This window comes from Adiantum capillus-veneris, chromosome 8 (assembly GCF_014529385.1).
Source record: "Adiantum capillus-veneris isolate H3 chromosome 8, ASM1452938v2, whole genome shotgun sequence".
Classification (NCBI taxonomy): Eukaryota; Viridiplantae; Streptophyta; class Polypodiopsida; order Polypodiales; family Pteridaceae; genus Adiantum; species Adiantum capillus-veneris.
The window spans coordinates 162,108,561-162,130,475 of NC_140938.1; the positions used below are offsets into that span (position 1 = coordinate 162,108,561).

At 42.2% G+C, this 21,915-nt stretch overlaps 1 protein-coding gene across 1 annotated transcript; it reads right to left on the bottom strand.

Annotated features, from left to right (window-relative positions):
• Positions 1-17,125: 17,125 nt before the first annotated feature.
• LOC147453272 (uncharacterized) lies at positions 17,126-21,648 on the bottom strand. Its single transcript, XM_086518700.1, has 8 exons — positions 21,248-21,648; positions 20,820-20,889; positions 20,055-20,215; positions 19,851-19,953; positions 19,655-19,771; positions 19,392-19,562; positions 18,082-18,205; positions 17,126-17,989 (listed from the first exon to the last, which is right to left on the bottom strand). Exons 1-8 carry the CDS (start codon positions 21,490-21,492, stop codon positions 17,868-17,870), a joined length of 1,113 nt encoding a protein of 370 aa, XP_086374826.1. The 5' UTR covers positions 21,493-21,648; the 3' UTR covers positions 17,126-17,867.
• Positions 21,649-21,915: the final 267 nt, after the last annotated feature.

The window sequence follows — 21,915 nt, forward strand, 5'->3', positions numbered from 1 at the left end:
TTTATTTATAATTAGTGAAAGATGTCTGAATAAAATAGTAGAAATGAAAATTTTATACTGTGAGCAAAGTTTACATAGTATTAATGTGTGTGTGTGTGTGTGTGTATATATATATATATTAATAAGCACGATAGATATCGACATAGGATCCATATAATAGACGAAGAATAGGAAGAAGAAGCAGCCAAACAACTTGATTTTGCATAGGTCAATGAATGACAATAGTATCTTTATGAGATATAAGAATGCAGAAGAAGAGAAAGAAAAGTAGAGGTGATGGTTTAACCACCTAAGAGCTTCACAGATATGTTGTCGAGTTTTGAAATCACGGGTGATGCTTGTTGAGGCAACCTCAAACACACCACTATCCGCAGTGTCACGTTTATGGCAACGTCCGAACTTCTATTCTCTATGGGAATATCTCTTGGCAAGAAAGTCCTTTAAGGCTCGTCTTATTGGGCTTCCTTAAATGCTCGTGGTGACCTCCCATCTCCTCCACCAGAGCCCCCGCGCTCTGAGCCATCACCTATGGGCAAGACACAATCGACTTGGCATTGCTGCTCGAAACAATAGTCCCCTACGTTCACGGCACCCAGCAGTGGTATTTGATCGTCGTTTGACATGCAGCGAACCGCTTGGGATTTGACTCTCACCAACCAGGGCAGACTTGGCGTGTGCTAGGGCATTAAGTAGGCGAAAGCATGGTAGTGCAGGCATTGACATGCAGCGTTGCATCAGCTTCTCGTTCGCCTTGGACAGCCTCAGTACCCCTTGCCCGACAGGATGTGTCTATTGATGCCGACAGAATCTACATCCAGCTAACGATGACCACGGAATCTAAGGAGCTCATGCACATCTAGGTGCGTAGACCACTAGACGCCATGCAAAAACTGAGCAAGGAGTGGCCGAACTTGCAGTCCCACACTTGCTAATCACCTCAGCATCACTGTGTCTCTTCCTCTTTGCCAAACAGCGGCGTTAACCACCCTCGGTTAGCATGGTTACTCATGCAATTCTCTCTCTCTCTCTCTCTCTCTCTCTCTCTCTCTCTCTCTCTCTCTCTCTCTCTCTCTCTCTCTCTCTCTCTCTCTCTCTCTCTCTCTCTCTCTCTCTCTCTCTCTCTCTCTCTCTCTCTCTCTCTCTCTCTCTCTCTCTCTCTCTCTCTCTCTCTCTCTCTCTCTCTCTCTAACGTTGGTTCACCACGTGCAGCTACTCGTCTAACGTCGTTTGCATGCATGGCACCTTCTCCAACACACAGAGCACATTTTGCAATTTCTCTCTCTTACTTTCACTCTCCACTTCACAGCAGAAGCCGCCATGCAGATATTTCTCTCAACCACAACTTTACCACCCATGCACCCATGCAGCCACACCCAACGAGCCAACTCTCTCTGTCTCTTTCTCCCTAATTGCCGCCGCCACCCATCCTCTTTCTCTTATAGTACAGCTGCTGTTTTTTTCCCTTGACTCCAACTTGACAACGGTTTTCCTTGTCGGCCTGATGGTCTGATAAAACTCTCAAGACCACGTCCACCAAGAGAATTTCTTCTTCGTGATGAATAAAAGGGTCTACCCACAGGACAAAACATTTCAGTTGGAACCTCACACAAAACAATGTACAAAACTTTGCAGAGCATCCTGTGGGGCATCTAGTTGCCTTCCACTCAAAAATTCACCCAGAACTTGATTGACACGTTGAACTGTCTCTCCCTCCTTGGTACTCCATTTTCTTCATCCTTCTCCACTATCTTGATGCTGAACTCTCTGCTCTGAAAAGGAAGAGAACCTGCGGTATAAAGACCTTTTCAACCATCATACACATGTATAATGGAAACATCGTAATGGTGGAGATATGCATGTGGTAGCTCAACGATAAAACGGTTTGCCCTAATAGTGCATAATCTTCCTGTTTTTCCAAAGCCTAGGCGGTGCAGGATCTTGAAGCACATTGGCGAAGCCTTGACTCTTTGCTTCTGGACATCCAATCCTACCTCCTTAGCAGCCAGGCTACAATGACCCTCATCAGCCCATCAAGCTCCAAGGGACCTTCCTGCGCTACCTGACATGGGATGGCAATAAGGCCGCTACTGCTATTTCTGCTACTCCTTTATGTCTGTGTTCTCAAGCCGTGCCTGCAGAGAAAGCATGAACCACCACTAGGGTTCTCAAAGCAAGGACGGGGACTGGTGCAAAGAAGGCCTTTCTACGGCTTCACAAACGGTTGTCCAATGGCATGATCACTTTTTTTTTTCCCTTCGCCTGTAACACTGGATGTAGCTGCGGCTTGTACCTCCAATATACACTAATTTTTAGGGCTTGCTTTTCTTTGCACGTTTTTCTTCTCTTGTTACATTAGACCCATTGTAGTCGTCCCCAAGACTGTATAGCCATTATCCATATATAAACTTCATCTAATTTAAGAGTTCATATTTGAAGGGCTTCCAAAAGAAGATCCCTTCATTGTACTATAGGGTTCTTTTCTTCGAGCAATTGTTTGTTAAGCACCTTGCACATCAGTGGTGGGGCAAGGTACAACATTTTGCCATGCTTGTGGTGACAGTAGTGTTTGAGACAAATCATTTTTCTAACCATACAAAGAAAGAGGAAAGTTTCGAAGAATGACTTGCATTTTTCTTCTTTTTACACTATTTCTCTTAAACTTCAAGCGGAATAATTCCTTTTTCTCCTGCTCGTAAGGGGCATTATTGAATTTTCAAGGAGCATGGTTGTGAGCTGAGACACGCTTTCCCCAAGTGGGAAGAGCTGCAGTTTTCAACCTTGCCGATCTGTGCCTGTTTTTTATTTTTTTGGGCTTTGTGTGTCTATATTTAAGGTAAGCATTGTTATGTCTTTTTGGTATTTCAGTGTTTGTTGTATCCATTCAAAGATGACCATCAAAAGTAGTTCCTACTAAATTTTTCATTAGACTTCTCTTTGAGAGAGCAATGGTGAAAATCAAACTTTGGATTAGAGTAATCATAGCAACGTTTGTTGATCGAGTTAGGGCTTGCCAAAAATAAAAATTTAAAAAAATCAATTTTTGTAATTAATGAAAATAAGGGCACACCTAAAGCTCTTTGGATTTTTACCTCAAAATTCAAAGATTTTCAGGTATTCACACTAAAATTTGTACAACTTTGCCGATTTACTTGAAGGAAAGCATGGAATCTAGCCAATGTTTTTCTATTTTAGCTAGTTTCAATAACACTGGTGAAATTTTCCTAGCTTCTAATTTTCTTGGACACCAATCAATGGTTTAAAAACTTACTCACATATACAATCCACCTCACCGATATCTTACACCCATCTATACGACTTGAAGTTTATGGCATCTGTACTTTGGTTTGTTTTAACTTGCATAACATTACTCAAATGATGAATTTTGCTCTTGACCCTTGTTTCAAGAAATTGTTTAGCATTTGATGATTTGGATACTAGTCACTTCTTCAAACCACCTCCAGTTACGTTGTTTTCCACGGTATTTTAATTCTCCTTAATGAATCCATTCCTATATATATCTATGCTATTGCAAAGGATATCATATTTCTTAAGATCTCATCATTATGCAGCATATATTGTCTGCCTATACTGCACTGACAACCCATTTCAAACCAACTCTAGAGAAACAAGTAGACACGAAGGAGAGACTCACGACTGCCTCTGAGTCTAGGAGAGAACTTATCATAGTGCCAAATACAACAGATGAGATAATTGATGGTTTCCAGCTTAAAACATTGGTAGAAATGGGTAAGGATTGTAACAGTCTAGATGACCTGTGGAAGCAAATCCGCGACGCCAATGAAGCTAACAGGGTGAGCCACCAAATAAATAGCACAAGAAAGGAGAAAAATGAGATCTTACCTCCCATTGAAGAATTTGAGGCAAGATCACAAATGAACTTTGATATGCATTCACAAGGGGGAGACCAGGGTTCAATTAGTTCGAGACACAGCCAACCAGACTCACTAAAAACTTTACCTTCCAACAACTTTGCAGCAGGGAAGATTTTTTTGCAGATGCTCCCTTACTTGTCTACATTATGTCGCAAAACCTATTGTTTCTACTGCCATGGGTTCTGTTTTCCTTGATTGAACTCTTACTGAGATGACTTGTCATACCACTACTTACACGAGCTCAGTTGGTGTGCGATGATCGCTAACATATTCCAGTCTATTCCAATTTTTCTTTATTTTTAATCAAACATGTCACTTATTTTTTACTTTTATGCGTAGCCTAGTCCTTTGGTCATAGACACACAGATTCGTCGATTTAGGTAGTGTGTAAATACTCATCTTGGTGCAGATCCGCCGATTTAGGCAGCACATTGACAAACTTCAGATTTATTATTTTTAAACAATATTCAATGCAGATCTGCCGATTTAGGCAGCATTAGTGCAGATTCGCCGATTTAGGCAGCACGCTTTATTGGTGTAGACTTGTCGGATGAGGCAACACCAATCAAAAAATCATGTTGCAGTGGCTGGCCACCACTGTAACTAGTATGATTTTGTTACCCGGGTACATAATGAAGGTGATTTGGATTTCGACTTATATTGTGGAATTGGAATTGGATTGGGATTTGGTATCTGGTGATTACGATAGTGTTTATGTGATGAGACTTGACATTATGAGATTGATGATGAGTGTGACCAATGATATCCTGATTTATCAGGGTATGACATATACTGCTTATTCTAGTGGTATGGGACACTAGAATAGGTAGTATGTGGATGACGGCAAGCATAAGCAATGTTGTTTAGTTTCATTATATGATTTTTTTTTTTTTGACACCGATTTCTAATCACTATTTCTTACAAGTATCATTTGCAGATTTCTTGTCTTTGCAACTGAGGACAGTTGCTTTCCAACGGAGAGGTATGTTATAGAACTGGCATTTTATTATTTATTGCAGCTATGACAGGTGGAAAAGGCTTGACAGAGCTAGGCTATTGAAAAGGATATCATATTTTATGTACATTTTATTATTCAAGTGCTCTTTATGAGCTTTGGCCATTTATGACCGGCCGGCCAGTTTGTAACCAATTTGACCATTCAAGAAATCTATATAACAAATACGTGCAAGAGGGAAATGGTCACTCTTGCACGGGGGGAGATTGCACCCATTTTCTGCGTTCTTCTTCTCACCTCTCCTCTCTTCTCTCTCGCGTGCCGGCGTAGCACTCCCTTCTAGGAGGTGCGCCTGCACGTGCTCTTTCCCTCTCTTTCGCTCTACGTCTCTCGTTGTTCGCATATAGCTTCGATTACGAGTCGTGGATGTGCCAGGTATACAGTTTTGTTGATTTATGGCTTGCTATGTGCTATTTCGAGTATTTTGCAGGGCTTTCCATGCTCCCGTTTGTAGCATGCCTAGAGTAATCATCAATGAAAGTCACGAAGTACAGGTAATTGCCCAAGGACGGAGTTTGCATGGGCCCACAAACATCACTATCCACAAGCTCCAACCTGCATGTGGCCCTAACTAAGCCATCCTTTGGAAACTTCGAGTGCTGCATCTTACCTAAAATACAGCCTTCACAAACATGTTTGACAGGTGCTTCAAGAGGCGGCAATGAAGCAACCATATCAGATTTCTGCAAACGCAGCAAACTGGCAAAATTCAGATGACCAAAACGTGCATGCCAAAGTTTTGCATCCGAAATAGCCCTTGAATCTGCAACAGCATTTGCAAAATTTTTTCCACACTTGTCATACAAAGTGAGCTTATATAGCCCACGGCACAAAAGGCCAGATGCAAAAATTTCATCACCAAAACTAAGATCATGAACTGTACATCTGTCATCCACAAATTTGACTACAAGTCCAAGTCTAGCAAGTGCGGATACAGACGAGAGATTCTTCTTGATCCCAGGTACATAAAGTGCATCAACAAGTGTGAAGGAACTGCCATTTGTAGCAGTAAGCACAATCTTTCCAACTCCCTGAACTGGATAAGAGGCATTGTTGGCACAAGTGACTGAATTCCCATGAGGGACAGACTCGAGAGAGGTGAACAATTCACGATGTGAGGTAATGTACTTTGTAGCACCACTGTCAAAATACCACACATGTGAATCTGCAGCAAGTGACAAGCATGCATCATGGACAACAGGATTGTAAGTGCACTCTGCGCTAAAATCCCATTCTGCATCGACATCAGCATCACAGTCTCCTTTCACAGAAGACTCAACAATGGCTGCATTTGTAGTGGAACCAACATTTGCAGTGGAACCACCCTCTTTCTTCTTAGCCTCTTTGGCCTTCAACTTAGGACACGACTTGATCAAGTGATCATTAGCTTTACAATAATGGCAATGCATCTTCTTTTTGCCCTTATCACCAGAATTGCCAGACGAAGTGCTGCCAGTAGAAGCATAAGGAACAGAAGTTTTGCCACTCGCAGGCAGCAGAACCATAAGAAGTGGCTGCATTGCTGTTACCACCCTTTCTCTGAGAAGCAATAAAAGCCTGTTCAATTGCACGTTGTCTAGTCTTGTTTTTTCTGGAAAATGACTCTTGCAACAGCAATGTGCATAATGCATCAAACTTGACAACTTATGGATTTCCTTGGGTCATAAGTCTCCAAGTACTAGCAAAAGTCTGGTAAGAATCTAGTAAGGCATCAAAAACAGTCTGCACAAGGGAACTGTCTGAAATGACTTCACCTGCAAAAATAAGTTGCTCATTGATATCCTTGACACTAGCAAGGAAAGTGTCCATATCATCTTCCTCATGCATAATCTTCGACTCCAGCTCTTTACGCAGCAAAGCAATTTTAGCCTCATTGCCGCTTGCATAAAGACCAGCCAAAATATCCGAAGCTTGTTTTGCAGATTTTGCTGAACGGATGTGAGGAACAATGGTGCACTTCACAGACAACGCAATCAATGCATGAGCCTGCGCATCCTTTATATCCCGACGAGATTGTTCCGCCATAGGCAAAACAACTCTAATAGCAGCAAGACTTGCAACATCCTCAACATCGCCTGCATCCTTAGAACCGGGACGTACATCAATGCCCTGCACAATATTCCACACGCCCTTTGACACAATAATATGTTGCATCATGTAAGCCCACATAGGATAATTGTCCCCATCCAACTTGTCATCAGTAGCAAACATCTTGAAGACATCTGTGTTGTTGTCAGCCATGGTAAATGTTGCACCTGATGTGTAAACTGCTCGAAAATAGGAGAAACGGAGCGGGAACAACACGTGCTATATAGCAAAAACCGTAGAAGACTGTAAGACACCTGTTATGCAAAAAACGGCACTGACAGAAATTCTGCACCAAATGACAAAATAGCCTGTGCAGCATTGCCTGTAGTGGAAACGGAGGCCGAAATGAGCCCGAATCAAAAATCTGAGCAGACTAGGCTCTTGGAACTTTCCCGACATATTTATCGATATGCGAACGCTCGCCAAACCTCACTGTAATCGGAGAAAGTGAGCAAACGTGTGCTGGAGCAGCTGGCAACTAAGCCTGGAAGATGTAACCTGCTCTGATACCAATTGTTGGAATTAGGGTTGCAGAGAAATGCACACAACTTGGAGAAGACGAAGGAAGCTCAAGTCACACAATAGAGAGTGTGTTACTTAGTGTGCAATGGAAAGATTGATAGCCCTAGGGTGATGGACGTATATACAATGCTCCGGGGAAAAAACCTCCTAAAGAGGGAAAAAATGCCCCGGCGGTCCTAGTGTTCACACACATCACTACCACATGTATATGGTAACATTTATGATATGTTACACGACCCTAGCCAGTGGATATTTTGGGTTCCAATTATGACATATCATAAAAGAATATTCCATTATCTGAAAGCTCTTTGTGTTGTCTTCCTCGGTACATTTGCTCACCAGTAAATGCATGGAAAACATCAAAATTCCCAACTATGCTCTCAACTAGTTGCGAGTTTGTCTTATTCTATGGATAAACATCTACGACATACCAAACATGATATCAATCCTAAATCTGCAAACATAATCATGCACTAAATGAGATATGCTCAAAATAATTTACAGTTGGGTTGATGCCATGGAAAAGTAGGAGGAGATGTTTGCAACCTTAAGTTTGCATGTTGAAAAGCATGTTGTATGAGGATCTCTTTCACCCACTTGCTTTGTGCATACACTTTAAGCTCTTTAATTTGTCCCTTGAAAGCCTCCACAAAATCATTTTGTTGCCTTCTCTTCCTCCTCCTCGTCTGCGATAGTACCCAACTTCCGATAGTTATTCTAGATGATCTACATGCCTGACCATCTATAGCATAACTGTTAAAAATGCTAACAGATTCAATGGTAGTGCTAGGCCTTTGAGAGGTAGTCATGGGGTGTGCACTAGAACACACATTAGAGTTAGCGCAAATATGGAAAAGGGAAGACAATATTGATCACACCAAGCAAGGGTAATGCCTCACTAAGATTACCAAGAACATGTACAAACCTTGATGAAATCAACAAGTGTAGGTAGCTTATTGCTAAATAACATAAAGGGAAATTATGATTAGTGATTAAGCATATGGTGATTCTCAATCTAGCATAGAGAAGAGATAGAGATTAGGGTTTATGATCATGCCAACATGATCATGTCTCTGATACTAGTTGAAAGGTTATGGTAAGTAGACAAGAGAACTATTTAGATTGAAAATAAACATTGTGATTGAATTAGTTAGCATTGTGAATACAAAGGGTTGCTTTATACAAAATTAGGCCCATTGACCTTGTCTTCTACACATGATTCTCTCTCACACACACAAGCTTCTTGTTGACACACAATTCTTACCTTTATCAATGGTAGGCACGCATGTTACACATGACTCTTAGGCTATGGGTTTTCTTGTGAGTGCAAGGGGCTATAATGCCTGCACCCCAATAGGTACCCAATGCCACAATAGTATCACTTGAAGTAAGATCATGAACAGCGCATCTATCATCTACAAACTTTACAAAAATACCATGTCTCGCTAATACAAAAATAGACTACAAAAATAGAGAATAGATTCTTCTTGATTTTGGGCACAAAATGTATATCAAACAAAAAGTGTGAGGGAACTATCATTAATTGCAATGATTATAATCTTTTCGACTCCCTCGATTGGATAAGAGACATGATTGGCACAAGTGACAGTATTCCATTAGAAAAAACATCAAGAGAAGTAAAAAAGTCACGATGAGATGTAATGTGGTTTGTAGAATCACTATCAAAATACCATACATGTAAATCTATAGCCTCAATCATGCATGCATCATGGATAGAAGGATCATATTGACATTGTGCACTAAAAGCCCATTCTATAGAATTTATATATTCAGCCATGGATGCGTTTGAAGAAGATTCACCTTCTTTCAATGTGCTTCTTTAGCCTTTAGCTTAGGGCATTTCTTTATCAAGTGATCAGCAAGTCTGCAATACCTGCAATGCAACTTTTTTTTTCCCTTTACCAATGCATTGTTATTATGGGATGCATTTATCACAGATGGTTTGCTACCTAAAAATGGAACATTGGAAGTAGCAATATTTTTAATGCTACCTCTTCTTTATGAAGCATTAAAAGCCTAATCAACAGCACATTGCATAGTCTAAATTTTCCCTTGACATAGCCTCTTGTAACAACAAATTAAACAACCCATCAAAATTAGCAGCATTATCATTGACATATGCAACAAGAGTCAAAGTAGAAGGAAAAATTTGATATGAATTTGGTAATGCATCTATGACAATCTGCACAAGTGAATGGTCGAGAATGACTTCACCTGCAGCAATAAGTTGCTCATTGATATCTTTGATCTCAGCAAGAACAATTTCCATTTCATCTTTCTCATGCATGATCTTTGATTCTAGTTGTTTGCACAGATGTGCTACTTTGGCCTCATTGCAACTTGCATACAATCGAGCTATAATGTCCAAGCCTATTTTCATGTTCTTGTTGAATGAATTTGAGTAGTAATGGTGCGCTTGACAGACATTACAATCAATTCATTCGCAATAGAGGTGGCTTTTAATAGTCTTCCATGTATGTTTCTTGGGTTGCACTCTTTTGTCTTGGCACAAGGATTCTTGCGCTCCTGTCGCCGCCACCGTGACAAGTTGCTCCAAGGAAGAGCTCTACAACGAACTGCCTATGCAGCAGTCCGAATCGAATGTTTGCTTCACATGGGCTATCCAAACTAGCGACCATACCAACCATAATCAAATTCCTTTTAAAGGACCATGCCCTCGCTACATCCCTCTTTACAATTGCCGCATTGCAATTGTAACGTTCATTTGCCGGCTCGTAGCTATGTGTCAATGGTCCGTATGATCATCTTGGCTATAGACATTGCGGGACATTGCGCCACTCTTGGAGGGCATGTGAAACGAATCTTTCCTTTTGTTTTGTACCATGTTTCTGCTAGATATTATGTAACCTATGTCGTTCTCCTTGAACCAATTTCTTCAATCACAACTTAAACCTCATTCTCATGGACTGCTCTAAAACATTAAAGGCATGTGCAAATTGGTCAAACCCTACACGTACGCATCTAAAAGGCTCCTATGTCTCTCCTCTTCCAAAATCCTAAAGCGTACAAATTGCGTGATTTTACAAATGCACTAACCTATTCTTGCGTGTTGAAGGTTTCTGCCATTCAACAAGACCAGCTCGATAAAAATAGAGCCAGACCCAGCGCGATAAAAACAAAGCCAGAACCCTTTGCTCTACTACAGCCAGATAGTAAACAGTTTATTCATGACATTAGCCACAGAAGATCGAGCTGGACATGATCGACAAGACAAAAGTAAAAATGACAAAGAAACCATCACAGCAAGGATGATATTCGTTCGTCTGGCTTTAAACAGTATTGTCCAATGAGCCATAACACTTCTCCATGTTGTCCACTTGTCCGATGTCACATATTGATTGTCATCATTTCAGATCCCATCTCCTTTTTCCTCCTTGGATGTCAATAGACCAATTTGGAAGACCATCTCACGCCTGAACCACTTTCATGTCTGGCTTAGTTAATGGGTTTTAGCAAAACACAAAGTTAATATTGCATCAAACGGTTTGAATTTTTCATTTCAACAGTATAGTATAGATTCGAAACAAGAGAATGAGGCATTCCCTAACCCAATATTCACATCCTGTTGATTGAGCCATTCTACTATAAGGATTGCGTTGGAAGTTATGAATTGATAACTCATCACTACAATAAACCCTACACTGTCTATAACGTAGAACATAAAGTTATTTCTATTTTTGTTTTCCGTAATCAAATTTTAACTGAATGCAAGTATGGTTTGCAAGACGCTTGTAGAAAAATAGCCATAACTCTTTATGTAGCGGACCCTTGACATAGAACATAAAGTTAGATATGCTTCTCTTTAAACTTAATCAATATCCCGTATCTTTTGTATTTGTCCTAACTCCTATTTTGTATCTGACAGAGAGGACACATATTCACAACAGTGGACGTTTCCACTACACAAGCAGGACTCCAGCTCGAAAACATTGCAAGGTCTGTTATTTGCATCCAATTCCCTAGGCCTCTACGTTTGCTTGGTACATGGCACGGCTTCCGTTTCTTATTGTTTCTGGAGAGACCACAGTGCCAACTATCCACCATACTTTTGTATGGCACTTACCTGCATGACGTGCACTATATACTTAGCATTTTCAATTTGTGGCACTTCATTACAAGACGAAATGTTTAACTATTGATGTTGCTTTTTTGTAGCTTGACTCAAAGATCAGCATGTAGCTTGGGCAATCGAAAAGCACCTGTACAGCATTGCAGGTCAGTAAAGCACTTCATTTCTTATTGCAATCCATTGATGCTTTATTTATTTGCTTGTTTTAGAATTTTTCACATTGCTTTCTTTAATTTGGTTTAGTTGCATGTTGTTTTCAAAACTATACACTCGATGTCTATCAACATCTGTACATATTAATTAGACACGCGGTTCTTTGCATACAGTTGCTAGCCAATGCATGTACTGCAATACAGTAGTGAATGCAGCTTGTGCATCTTTACTTTAGTCCTAAATAATTGATGGCATACTACATATGTCCTCGTTTCTCCCATACTAGTTCTCAGTATGAGGTAGGCCCACCAAGCAAGAATAGTTTTAGCACCAATGCTATCTTTTCAAGGAGAGAGTTGTGTGGAGCCGGTAGCTAAGCGAGGGGGTAGGAGGGTTTTGACCTTGTTTGTTTCGCATGCTCTTGAGGTTTTTTTGCTTCATTGTCTATAGCTGACTTGGTCTCTATGTGGTGTTGTATGTCCCTTCTTCTCCTCGTGCTATCGGCATCCCTCCATGGCCAAACCTTTATGCGTTGAACGAGGATGGCCAGTTGCCTTTGGCCAAAAACCCTATATAAGGGGGATTGTCACAAATGTTGAATTTTTTTTATGATAGCTTGTTTTGAGAGGCTCTAGGGATTTGATGCTTCGTGGGTTGAGAAAAAATTCAGGAAATTACAAGTTTCTGAGGTTTTCTTGCAGAGATGCTTACCAAGCAAGAGTTGATTGATTGATCATTTACAAAGCTACTAACGCATTGTTGGAGTGGGTGTGCTGGATTTTTCAACCCAGTGAGGAGTTGCCAAAGTTGGTCCCATGGCCAAATATGTGTGTTTAAGTTTTAACTGCTAAAGCAACCTCCTGATCCAATTTGGGGATTGTTTCATCGTGCTTACTAGAAAAATACTTACTGGATTGTTTCTAATATATCTCCTATCCGGCATTTTAATTTTATAGTTGCAAGTAGCTGAAGTCACGAGTGAGCAGAGTTGAACCCGATAATTGTACAGCTCAGCAGCAACCTTTTACAATGTGGTTAGCAATGGCCATCTACTTAGTAGATGATGGCATTCTTGGTCAATTGGTTTTTGCACGAGATTTATGGAGATGAAACATCCTTTCAAAGAGAGAATGTTTTCGCAAGAATCTAAAGGATAATCTATGACATCTATGGGAATGTGCAAATCCTGTGATATGCGAATTGAGTTTTTGTACGCACAACAATCCTAGCTAGATGCAACATATGTTCTCCTCTACACTTTATATAGGCAGAGTGTTTTCGAGTTTAAAACACAGCTCGTTTTAGCATACAATGGTGTTTACCATGCCCTCCCTACTTTATCCTTTATGGGCAGAGAGAGAGAGAGAGAGAGAGAATGAAATGAAATGAAATGTTATATTAACGTCTTCAAAAGGCCATAATGACCTATGAGACCCAAAAGTTACAAAGTGGTGGATCTGATACAAAGTCAAGAGTAACAAAATAACCTAACAACAGTACAAAACAAAGATATATACTATGGGGTCCTAAGTTGGTCGCTGTGAGTCAAGCAAAAACTAAGAAGAAAAATGGGCGGCTTGTTGGGATAGCTGAATCACAAGAGATCTAGCATCGGTCGTTGGCGAATCTCATCAATTTCCTCCATGGTTAGTAGTCTGACCGGGCGTCGTGCATGCCTGGCCAGCGTGCTCCGAATTTTCTGTCGTAGTCTCCGTCGATGCTGTGTAGTTCTTCGCAGTCGCGGGCGCCTGGATTTCCCCAGTTCAATCGCTCGGTCAATCAGTGTGCCTCTGGTGTGAGACGAGGGGGAGCTCTGCTGTGGGAGTGGCTCTTGCGGTTGTCTCGTGTCTGCTCTGAAGAAGTCTGTGATCCGTCTTTGAGACTGGCTAGCCTCGCCATTCATCAGGCTATCTCTGTGTCTGCGCAGCTCGAGCAAGAACAAACCCAGACATCTCTGATCTTCGTGTCCCATGACTCTTGAGAGTGGTCCAAAACCCTCTCTGAACAAGCAATGGAAGCGGCCTCGTATCTCGTAGTAGACGGGGCAGTGGCATGTATAGTGTAGCTCTGTCTCAAGTTCCATGTTACACAAGGGGCATGTCCTGTCCTCTACTGGTACTCCGTTGTATCTCCCAGTCTCAATCCGCAAATGGTGAGAAGATGTGCGTAACTGGCCAATAGCACATCGTATCCCATGAGACAAGTGGGTATCCATGTATCCGGGTCTCGCCACAAAACCATCTTCCGTAAGCTGGAGGAGGTGGTCTCTGTAGAAAGCCATCTTCGTGCCCAATTCCTGTGCTGGTTGTATCCATGTCCTCCTGGTGTCTAGCTGGGTCATGTCTTGGCGGATGAGCTTGGTGATCTCTGACTGTGTAAGAGTGAGAGATAGTGCATCCAATGAGTAATGGAATGGTGGCAGCCTGTCTATGTTGAACCCATGTGCCTGAAACCATGATGTCATCTCCCCATACCAGCATGTTGTATCTCCTTGTATGGCTAACTGTCGAGAGGATTCAAGTGCTATGCGAGCATATCTGTCTCTAGGAAGTTCCCATGTGCGGTTTATAAAGGAGACTGATCTAGTGAGCGCCTCCACCACAAGTGGGGGGGGCGCTAGCTCTGCTCGGATAATGGCACGTGGTGCTGATGCCTTGGCTCTAATGAGCCGCGAGATCATAGAGACAAGAGGTTTCTCCACGTTCCCTCATCCGTCTGAGCGACCCGGCCAACGTAACCGCGAAACGTTTCAAGGCCGAAACGTTTCACCCTAAAACGCGGCGTTTCACCACGAAACGTTTCAGTCCAAAATGAGAGCACAATGAAACGTGAAACCGAAACGTGCGTTTAGCGACTTCAAAACTAAAACTATGGCAACTTAATGTTAGTGAAACGACTTGTGTTTCACTTGGTGAGCGAAACGTTTCAAGGCCCGAAACGTTTCACCTATCCTAACCTGTCGAAACGCGTTTCATGGTGACGCTGGACCCGGCCTCCCGTGGTGATCCAGTGAAGGTCCCCATATCTCGGTTCCATAGAGCAATGCTGAAGCCACCAAGGTGTCAAAGAGCCAGAGCTTCGTTCGGGGCTCCTGAAACTGAACCTGCGAACACATCCTCTCCAATCTACCCAATGCTACGTGGGCTCTAGTAAGTCTGGTCTCTGCTGCTCTTCTTAGTGAGAATGCACTTCTTAGTGAGAACGCAGGTCCGCTAAAAACCACTCCAAGGTAAGTGTAAGCGTCTGTGTACTCCACAGTCTCCTGGCCGTATGTGAATGTAGGTGCCGACCTCTTGATCCACTGTGAGGTGGTATTAAACACCATAACCTTGGTTTTACCCAGGTTGACAGACAAACCACTTTCGTGGGCAAATGTATGCAAAGCATCCAATTGACGTTGCATTCCCTCTGGGGATTCGGAGATCAACACTGTGTCATCAGCATATAACAAAAGTGGAATCCATGTCCCTGCCAACTGAGCACCTTTATCCCCATCGTTGTCAATGTAGTTAGAAACCTCATCCACATACATACCGAAAAGAGTAGGAGAGAGCGGGCAACCCTGCTTCACCCCAATAGTGGAGTGAACCGGTGTAGAAAGTCCCTCCGGGGTGCGTACATGCCCTACTACTGATCTGTACAATGCCATGATCCCCCAAATGAGTTCTGTGGATACTCCCATTTCCTGTAATCCGCGCATCAGTCTAGCTCTGGGTAGCGTGTCGAAAGCTTTGCGGAAGTCCACAAAGCTACAATAAATCCGTCTCCCATGAGGTTTGCCTTCTTCGATGATGGCCTTGAGTGTTAGGATATGGTCAAGAGTAGAGAAGCCTCTCCTGAATCTTGCCTGCCCAGTTGCACGTATTCCTTTCCTCTCTGGCCATCTACTCAGCTGTTGCTCAAGAATGGATGCATACAACCGTGCCAGTGTATGCCCAATCATAATAGTGCGATAATTCCCAGGCTCCATGGGGTCTCCTGATTTGAAGATAGGTATGATCGTAGATAGGCTCCAAGTGTCCGGTAGGCCCTCACACATGGCACGGTTAAACATAACTACTAGAAGCTATGCTAGTAGGTCTTTGGCATATGCATGAAATGCTCAGCGACTAGGCCATCATGATCATATGCTCTCCCAATCTTAATCCTGTCAATAGCTTTCTTCACCATCTCAGCGGTGAAAAAGACACATGCGTGTGGGCATGGATCGGGGGGGTTGGGAAGGGGCGGCTGTCCAGGTACTGTGTACAAAGATGATGCGTATTGACCCCAAGTCTCTGTGGAGGAAATAGCAAGGGGGAGGGACTGCTCATGAAAGAGCTGCCACGCCTCACGCGAGTCCTGACTCAAGAATAGCTGATATAGATCCTGCTCGAGTTGAGCCAAAAAAGCCCTCTTCTTTCGCCTCACCAGGCGTCGGAAGTCAATCTGTGACTGTCTGTGAGTGACGTCCCCCAACAGCACCTCCCTCTGAAGTCTAGCTCTAGTCTGGCGGCACTCCTCATCGTACCAACTGTTCTGAGGCATGCTCCTTGATCGGCGGCTTTGTTCAGGTTGGGTGTGTGGGTATGCTTCTGCTGCTGCCTCATGTAATGTCTGTGTCAGTATAGTAGTTAGCTCCTCCAGAGGTCGCCCCGGGTCCTCAGTGCATAGGCATCTGTAGATTCCGTCCATGTATATAGAATTCGTCTCCCGTGTGAATGTGTAGCGAGTAGGGGCTGCTACTCGTGGCCTGTGTGCTACACTGAACTGGAAAGAGATGGTCATCGATACCAGAGCATGATCCACTGCCACCCCGACCGCTCTGGGCTCAACTGTGAGATCCTGGATACTAGAGATGAGATTCGGTTGTGCCATGACATAGTACACTGTGCTGGCTCCATGTCTGTGTGGAAAGCATGTAAAACCTCCCGCAGCAGCAGGAAATCTCTGTAGGCCGTTCAAGATTGCCAATCCATGTGCAGTGCCCATGTCTATCAGGTGTCGCCCATACTCAGTATATTCGACATCGTGTGATAGTTTGGAAAGGCCCGTCTCTACAACATCTAGCTCTCTTAGCATCTCCTCTGAAGTATCATAAAACACTGCCTGGTGATGGGCAGTCCTAGCATTGAAGTCCCCTAGGATGATAATGTCACCGTCCTTAGAGAACTCCCATATGTCATCATCCAAAATAGAGAAAGGGGATTGTCCTCTGGGTGATGCATAAACTGATGTACTCGGGGAAAGTAGCAAATAGAGAGAGAGAGAGAGAGAGAGAGAGAGAGAGAGAGAGAGAGAGAGATTGAGCTTTTAGGGGCAAAAAGAAGAGAGAAAGACCTTTTGTGGAAAAAAGGAAGAGGGAGACCTGAACTGCCTCTGAGGCTCATCGCATAGGCATTGGCATGGCAGGGCTAAAATTAAACAAATGGCTACAGAATCCAAAGGGAGATAACCCACAATAGGAACTTGTGGCAGATTGTAAGTAGCATCCATGTGTACACCATACCATGATATACAGAATTACAACAAGAGGTTTCCAAGCTACATATGCCACAGAAAACTTCACCGTTCGATCTTCTGGCACCACTCACAGCAGCAAGAGCTGTCACTAATGCCTTGCCCATGGACTCTGGTGCAGCATCCAAATTCAATCACGTGTTCCTTTGCCTCGCCTCAAGGATAGAAGCTCCTTCAACAACCTCATCATGTTTGATTTGAGACATCCAACATGTTCCAAGAATCACTCTGCTTTCCTTCTGATTCCCAAGAGAGTCTGCTTTAAAAATTCCTTCTGCATCCCAAGAGAGTCTGCTCTGTGATATGCCTCATGAACTGTAGCTCCCATTTATGGTGGAATGTACTCTCAAACATGACCTTCTTTGAAGGAATCAAAAAGCAACATTTTTTTCCCCGCTTTGAAAGGGCAAGTTGGTATGCGTGAATTTAAGGAAATACAAGTGACCCTGGATGGAGCAATTTCCTTGAGCCGCATATCCGATCCATCGTTACCAGGTGCTTGATCATCGCCATCAATTGAGCACGATGATCTCAATGTCAATTAGCATTCACAAACTTGCTGTCAATAGCGTGTGAGTGCTAACCTTTACAAATCAAAGAGCAATGCTGGCATTCCACATTCAGCTGAGCATGGTCTTTCCTTGTATATTGTTAGCTTTCTCGCATCAATGTCCACCAAAACAGTACAAAGTGTTTGCAATAAAGGACCTGTTTGTGCATACACCATAGGCAACCTCCATTGCAATAGCTATTTTGGAATTTCATGCCCCATAAGATAATGAAAGAGCATTGGAAGTCACCTTGCATGTATAAAGGATAATCTTGATCTTCAATATCACCCAACACAGACAAAAAGTCCTCCTTCGTACGCTTCGGAAGCTCTGCAGCTCTAGCATGCCTGTGGATTGAACTTTGATCTTCCACCTTTACAAAGAACAGCATTTGACAATATCAGTGCGATTTGTACTACTCTGACTTTACATATTGAACACCCACAATTTCAGCCACAATTGAAGAAAACACCTAGTTATTTTCACAAAATGTACCATGTAACTTGTGTGCTACCACCTCTGTACCAGCAGTTTGTAGAGCTTTTCACATAAGTTTCTTGCGAGAGCCAAGTTTTGGTGCAATAGGCATATTTGCAAGAACCTAAGAGGTCGTCCGATATCATCCACATCTGACAACTTACCGTAAGCCTATTGTTAATAGAGTGAAGTGGTTGCAACTGCATGGACTATGGCCAAGTGGCATCTCACAACTTAGCATCATTACCGGCTGCTCCCAAAGTAAAGCTTAAAGCATACCAAAACAGTCAACTTACAACTGAGTCAGCAACTGACGCTGACCAAGAAACCTACAATTGTTGTAAAAAACCAGAACCATCGCTTATCATGTGCATAGCATCCACAAGCAGTTGGGTTGAACAGATGTTTTTCTAACGAAACTTCTGACTACAGCCTTTTACTGCAAAATAGGACGGATATCTTGCTCACAAACATGTAATGCATGACACAAAGCCTTTGGATTTAGTCTAACCAACTAAGCAACCTATATTTCTACGAGGAATGGGTGCATGTGGATATGCGAAGGGTCTGTAGCTGCATACCAAAAGTTATAACTCCATTTCCACTATGTCCAAACATAATCTCGGTGTGTGTAATATGGCATGAGACATACTTTTTTTGGCACAATAAACATTACAGGTCCTACTAACATACATGTCTAGCAGTTCTGTTTAAATCATTGAAAGGAGACTGCCTATGCAATCATATCGTAACTGCCCCAAGACATACCTATTCAAATATCCTGGGTTCTGGACACCTGGAATTGCATTCAAAAAACTAAAGCAAGAAAGCCTGAATGTGTTCTGAAGTAGCTAGATTAATGGACTAATCTTGAGAGGTGAGAGCACAGACAGTACACTACTCTAAATATTTTTTCTATTACCCAAAGCAATGCATTGCTTCAGCAGTTTCTGAGTTTTTAGCTTCCATCCACATTACATACTAGAAACTTTGCAATACCCTTTCAACCGCCTTAAAGTCAGAAAACTCTGCTATACATTACTAGCAACAAAAAAAAAGATCAAACGGGAGAAAATAGCTACCTGCGGAACCTCAAGGTGTCTGTACATATTGGCATGGAAGAAAGGCTCGGCTCCGATTTCTTTTACAGAGAACCTTCCCTTGGAAGCTGTCTCCACATTGACAATTCTCCGCAAACCAACGTCAAAAATATTATAACTATGTCCCAGAGCCAATTCCTTGACTTGAATACGCTGCAACACCGCAGCTTTGTGTGAGCTTGGGCAGAGGCAGATGTTGCCTTAAATAGAGAGCATAATTAAGAATGCTAACATGATATGCGCACCTCACATGCACTTTCAAGACAGGTCGCTTCTAATAAATCACGAGATATAAAATTCCTCCCAATACCACCAGCAACAACTTCTTGTGGAGACAAAGGAACTGCATTCAAGGTAAAACCCTGCGGATATAAAGATCCTTTGAGAAAACCAGCAAAGAATTCATTTGAATATAAATGAGGGGAATAAAGAGATGCTTACCACACCATGAGTATTAAAACCAAATGCACAGCTTGGTAACTCCCCAGCAAGTGTAAAGGCTGTAAATGATGCTTGCCTTGGAAGACTTGCATGCACCAAAAAGCTGTTCTTGTATGAAATACCAGAGCCCATGTACAAAAAATAATCACAATGTTATGCAGCATGATCAGTTCATCCTACTTTAAAAAGATCAGTATAACTTACACGTGACCTTTGACAGATACATTTGCATCCTCGTTGTGTCCTAACACAGCCACAGAGCTGCAAACAGAAATATCCGAGCATTCCTCTCCATGACACACTTGACTTGTGCAATTTGAAGGTAGGAAAGGCAGCACCTCTTTCCGAAAATTCAGCAGCAACACCTGATGAGTTATTAGACAGAAAACTATTAGGAAGGCAATCCTTCAAGGCTTGTAACAAGGAAAAGGTGAAACAAGATTTACTAATTTTATTTGCGTGCATCTGTGTGTAGATTTGTGTGTGGGTAAAAAGGTATCTCCATATATGAGTACCAACACTCAAATTTGAACTTCACATTATACTTTAAACTCCTTGAATTAAACAGCCCATAGGTCTCTCTGTACTCTACAGATCCTTGAAAATTGGGATTGTTTGAGCTTTGGAGAGTTTCAGTTCCATTTCATCTCATTTCGTGGAAACAATTTACCATTTTGGAGTTTGAGGTTTGAAACACATAACATGTTATGAAGTCACAATGCTCAAATGCTTCAGTCAATGATTGAGTCAACATTAAATTAGCCTGCCATCAACCAAATTTTTACAATTCAATGCCCCTAATGTAAAATTTGTATGGAGAAGTAACATGGAAAGGCATCTCTTCAAACCAATAAGTTGAAAGAGTACAAAATTGCAGCATTCAGGAAAAAAGTAGCGCATATTGATTGAAAAGCTGAGCAAAGATTCCTAAAACAATTCTGACAATACTTTGGAAATGCATTGACAAACCTCAAGCAAAGAAACACAGCTACCATCTGCTAGACCCTGCAGCTCATACCAGTATCTTGGATAGTGCCTCCTGCAAGTTTTGGATAAACGTCCTAACATCAATCCTACAATAATTTTTGTGAACTCTCCCTTCACAGAGCAAAGAAAGCAGAGAATCATAAAATTTGAAAAGTAAAAAGTATCTTGTACTATTTGAATACTCCTTGTAGCTTGTGGATTAATGCAATATGTGTGCTATTTTTCTCTCTCCTTGGTCTTTAGGTTTATTTTACTTGCTTTCCTACATTATGCTTTGGAAACAAAAAGAACAAAAATTATATCAGGAATTTCATTGATTAAGAAGGATTCAAAGTGACAATCAAAATGCGATCGCAGATGTCACAGTCTTGTGTACATGAAAAAATCACAGAAGAGAGAAAAAGGCTTACTTGTTAGAATCTGAAAAGGCTTCAATGAGCTGCTGACCCTCGTGAGTAGAAGCAAAAGGCAAGAGTTGAGAGTGCAAGAATGGGTCTTTGGATATCCTGCTCTTGATGAGATGCTGAAACCTTCGACCAATCTGCAAGCCCATGTAGTAAGGATCCGAGGCGTCCACTCTGATAGAGGGCAGCCATTCTTGGTTCTGCATCATGCCCCTTGCGGAGAAGGCAATCGGGTAGCAGCTACATGGCATAGTGCTTGAAGGGCCGACAAGGAATGTAGGCAATCACAACTCTGTCGACGCTTCCAACATGACGAGCTCACTTCCGAATAGTTTCGTGATCGATCCTTGGTTCCTGCAGTCACAAAATTGTTTTGGTGTGGGATTCGAATTCCATTTCCATGATCTCAGTTTTGGTGATGAAATTGTTGCGTCTGGCATTTTGTGCCGAGGGCTCACTTTGTATGAATAGCATGGGCAGAATTTTGCAGTTGTTGTTGTGGATTCAAAGGTTGTTTCATATGCAAAACTTTGGCATACACGTTTGGGCTCTGAATTTTGCCACTTTGTTGCGTTTGCATAAATCTGATATGGTTGCTTCTTTGCCGCCTCTTGAAGCACTTGTTAAAGATATTTGTGAAGGCTCTGTTTTGAGTAAGATGCAGTGTTCAAAGT

Excerpts from the sequence above, each read along its gene's own strand:
- LOC147453272 (XM_086518700.1), bottom strand. The coding sequence starts at position 21,492 with ATGCCATGTAGCTGCTACCCGATTGCCTTCTCCGCAAGGGGCATGATG. Across the intron at positions 19,772-19,850 it reads GTTTTAATACTCATGGTGTG|GGTTTTACCTTGAATGCAGT; the intron begins GTAAGCATCTCT and ends TTATATCCGCAG. Across the intron at positions 17,990-18,081 it reads TTATCCTTTATACATGCAAG|GTCCTTTATTGCAAACACTT; the intron begins GTGACTTCCAAT and ends ATGCACAAACAG.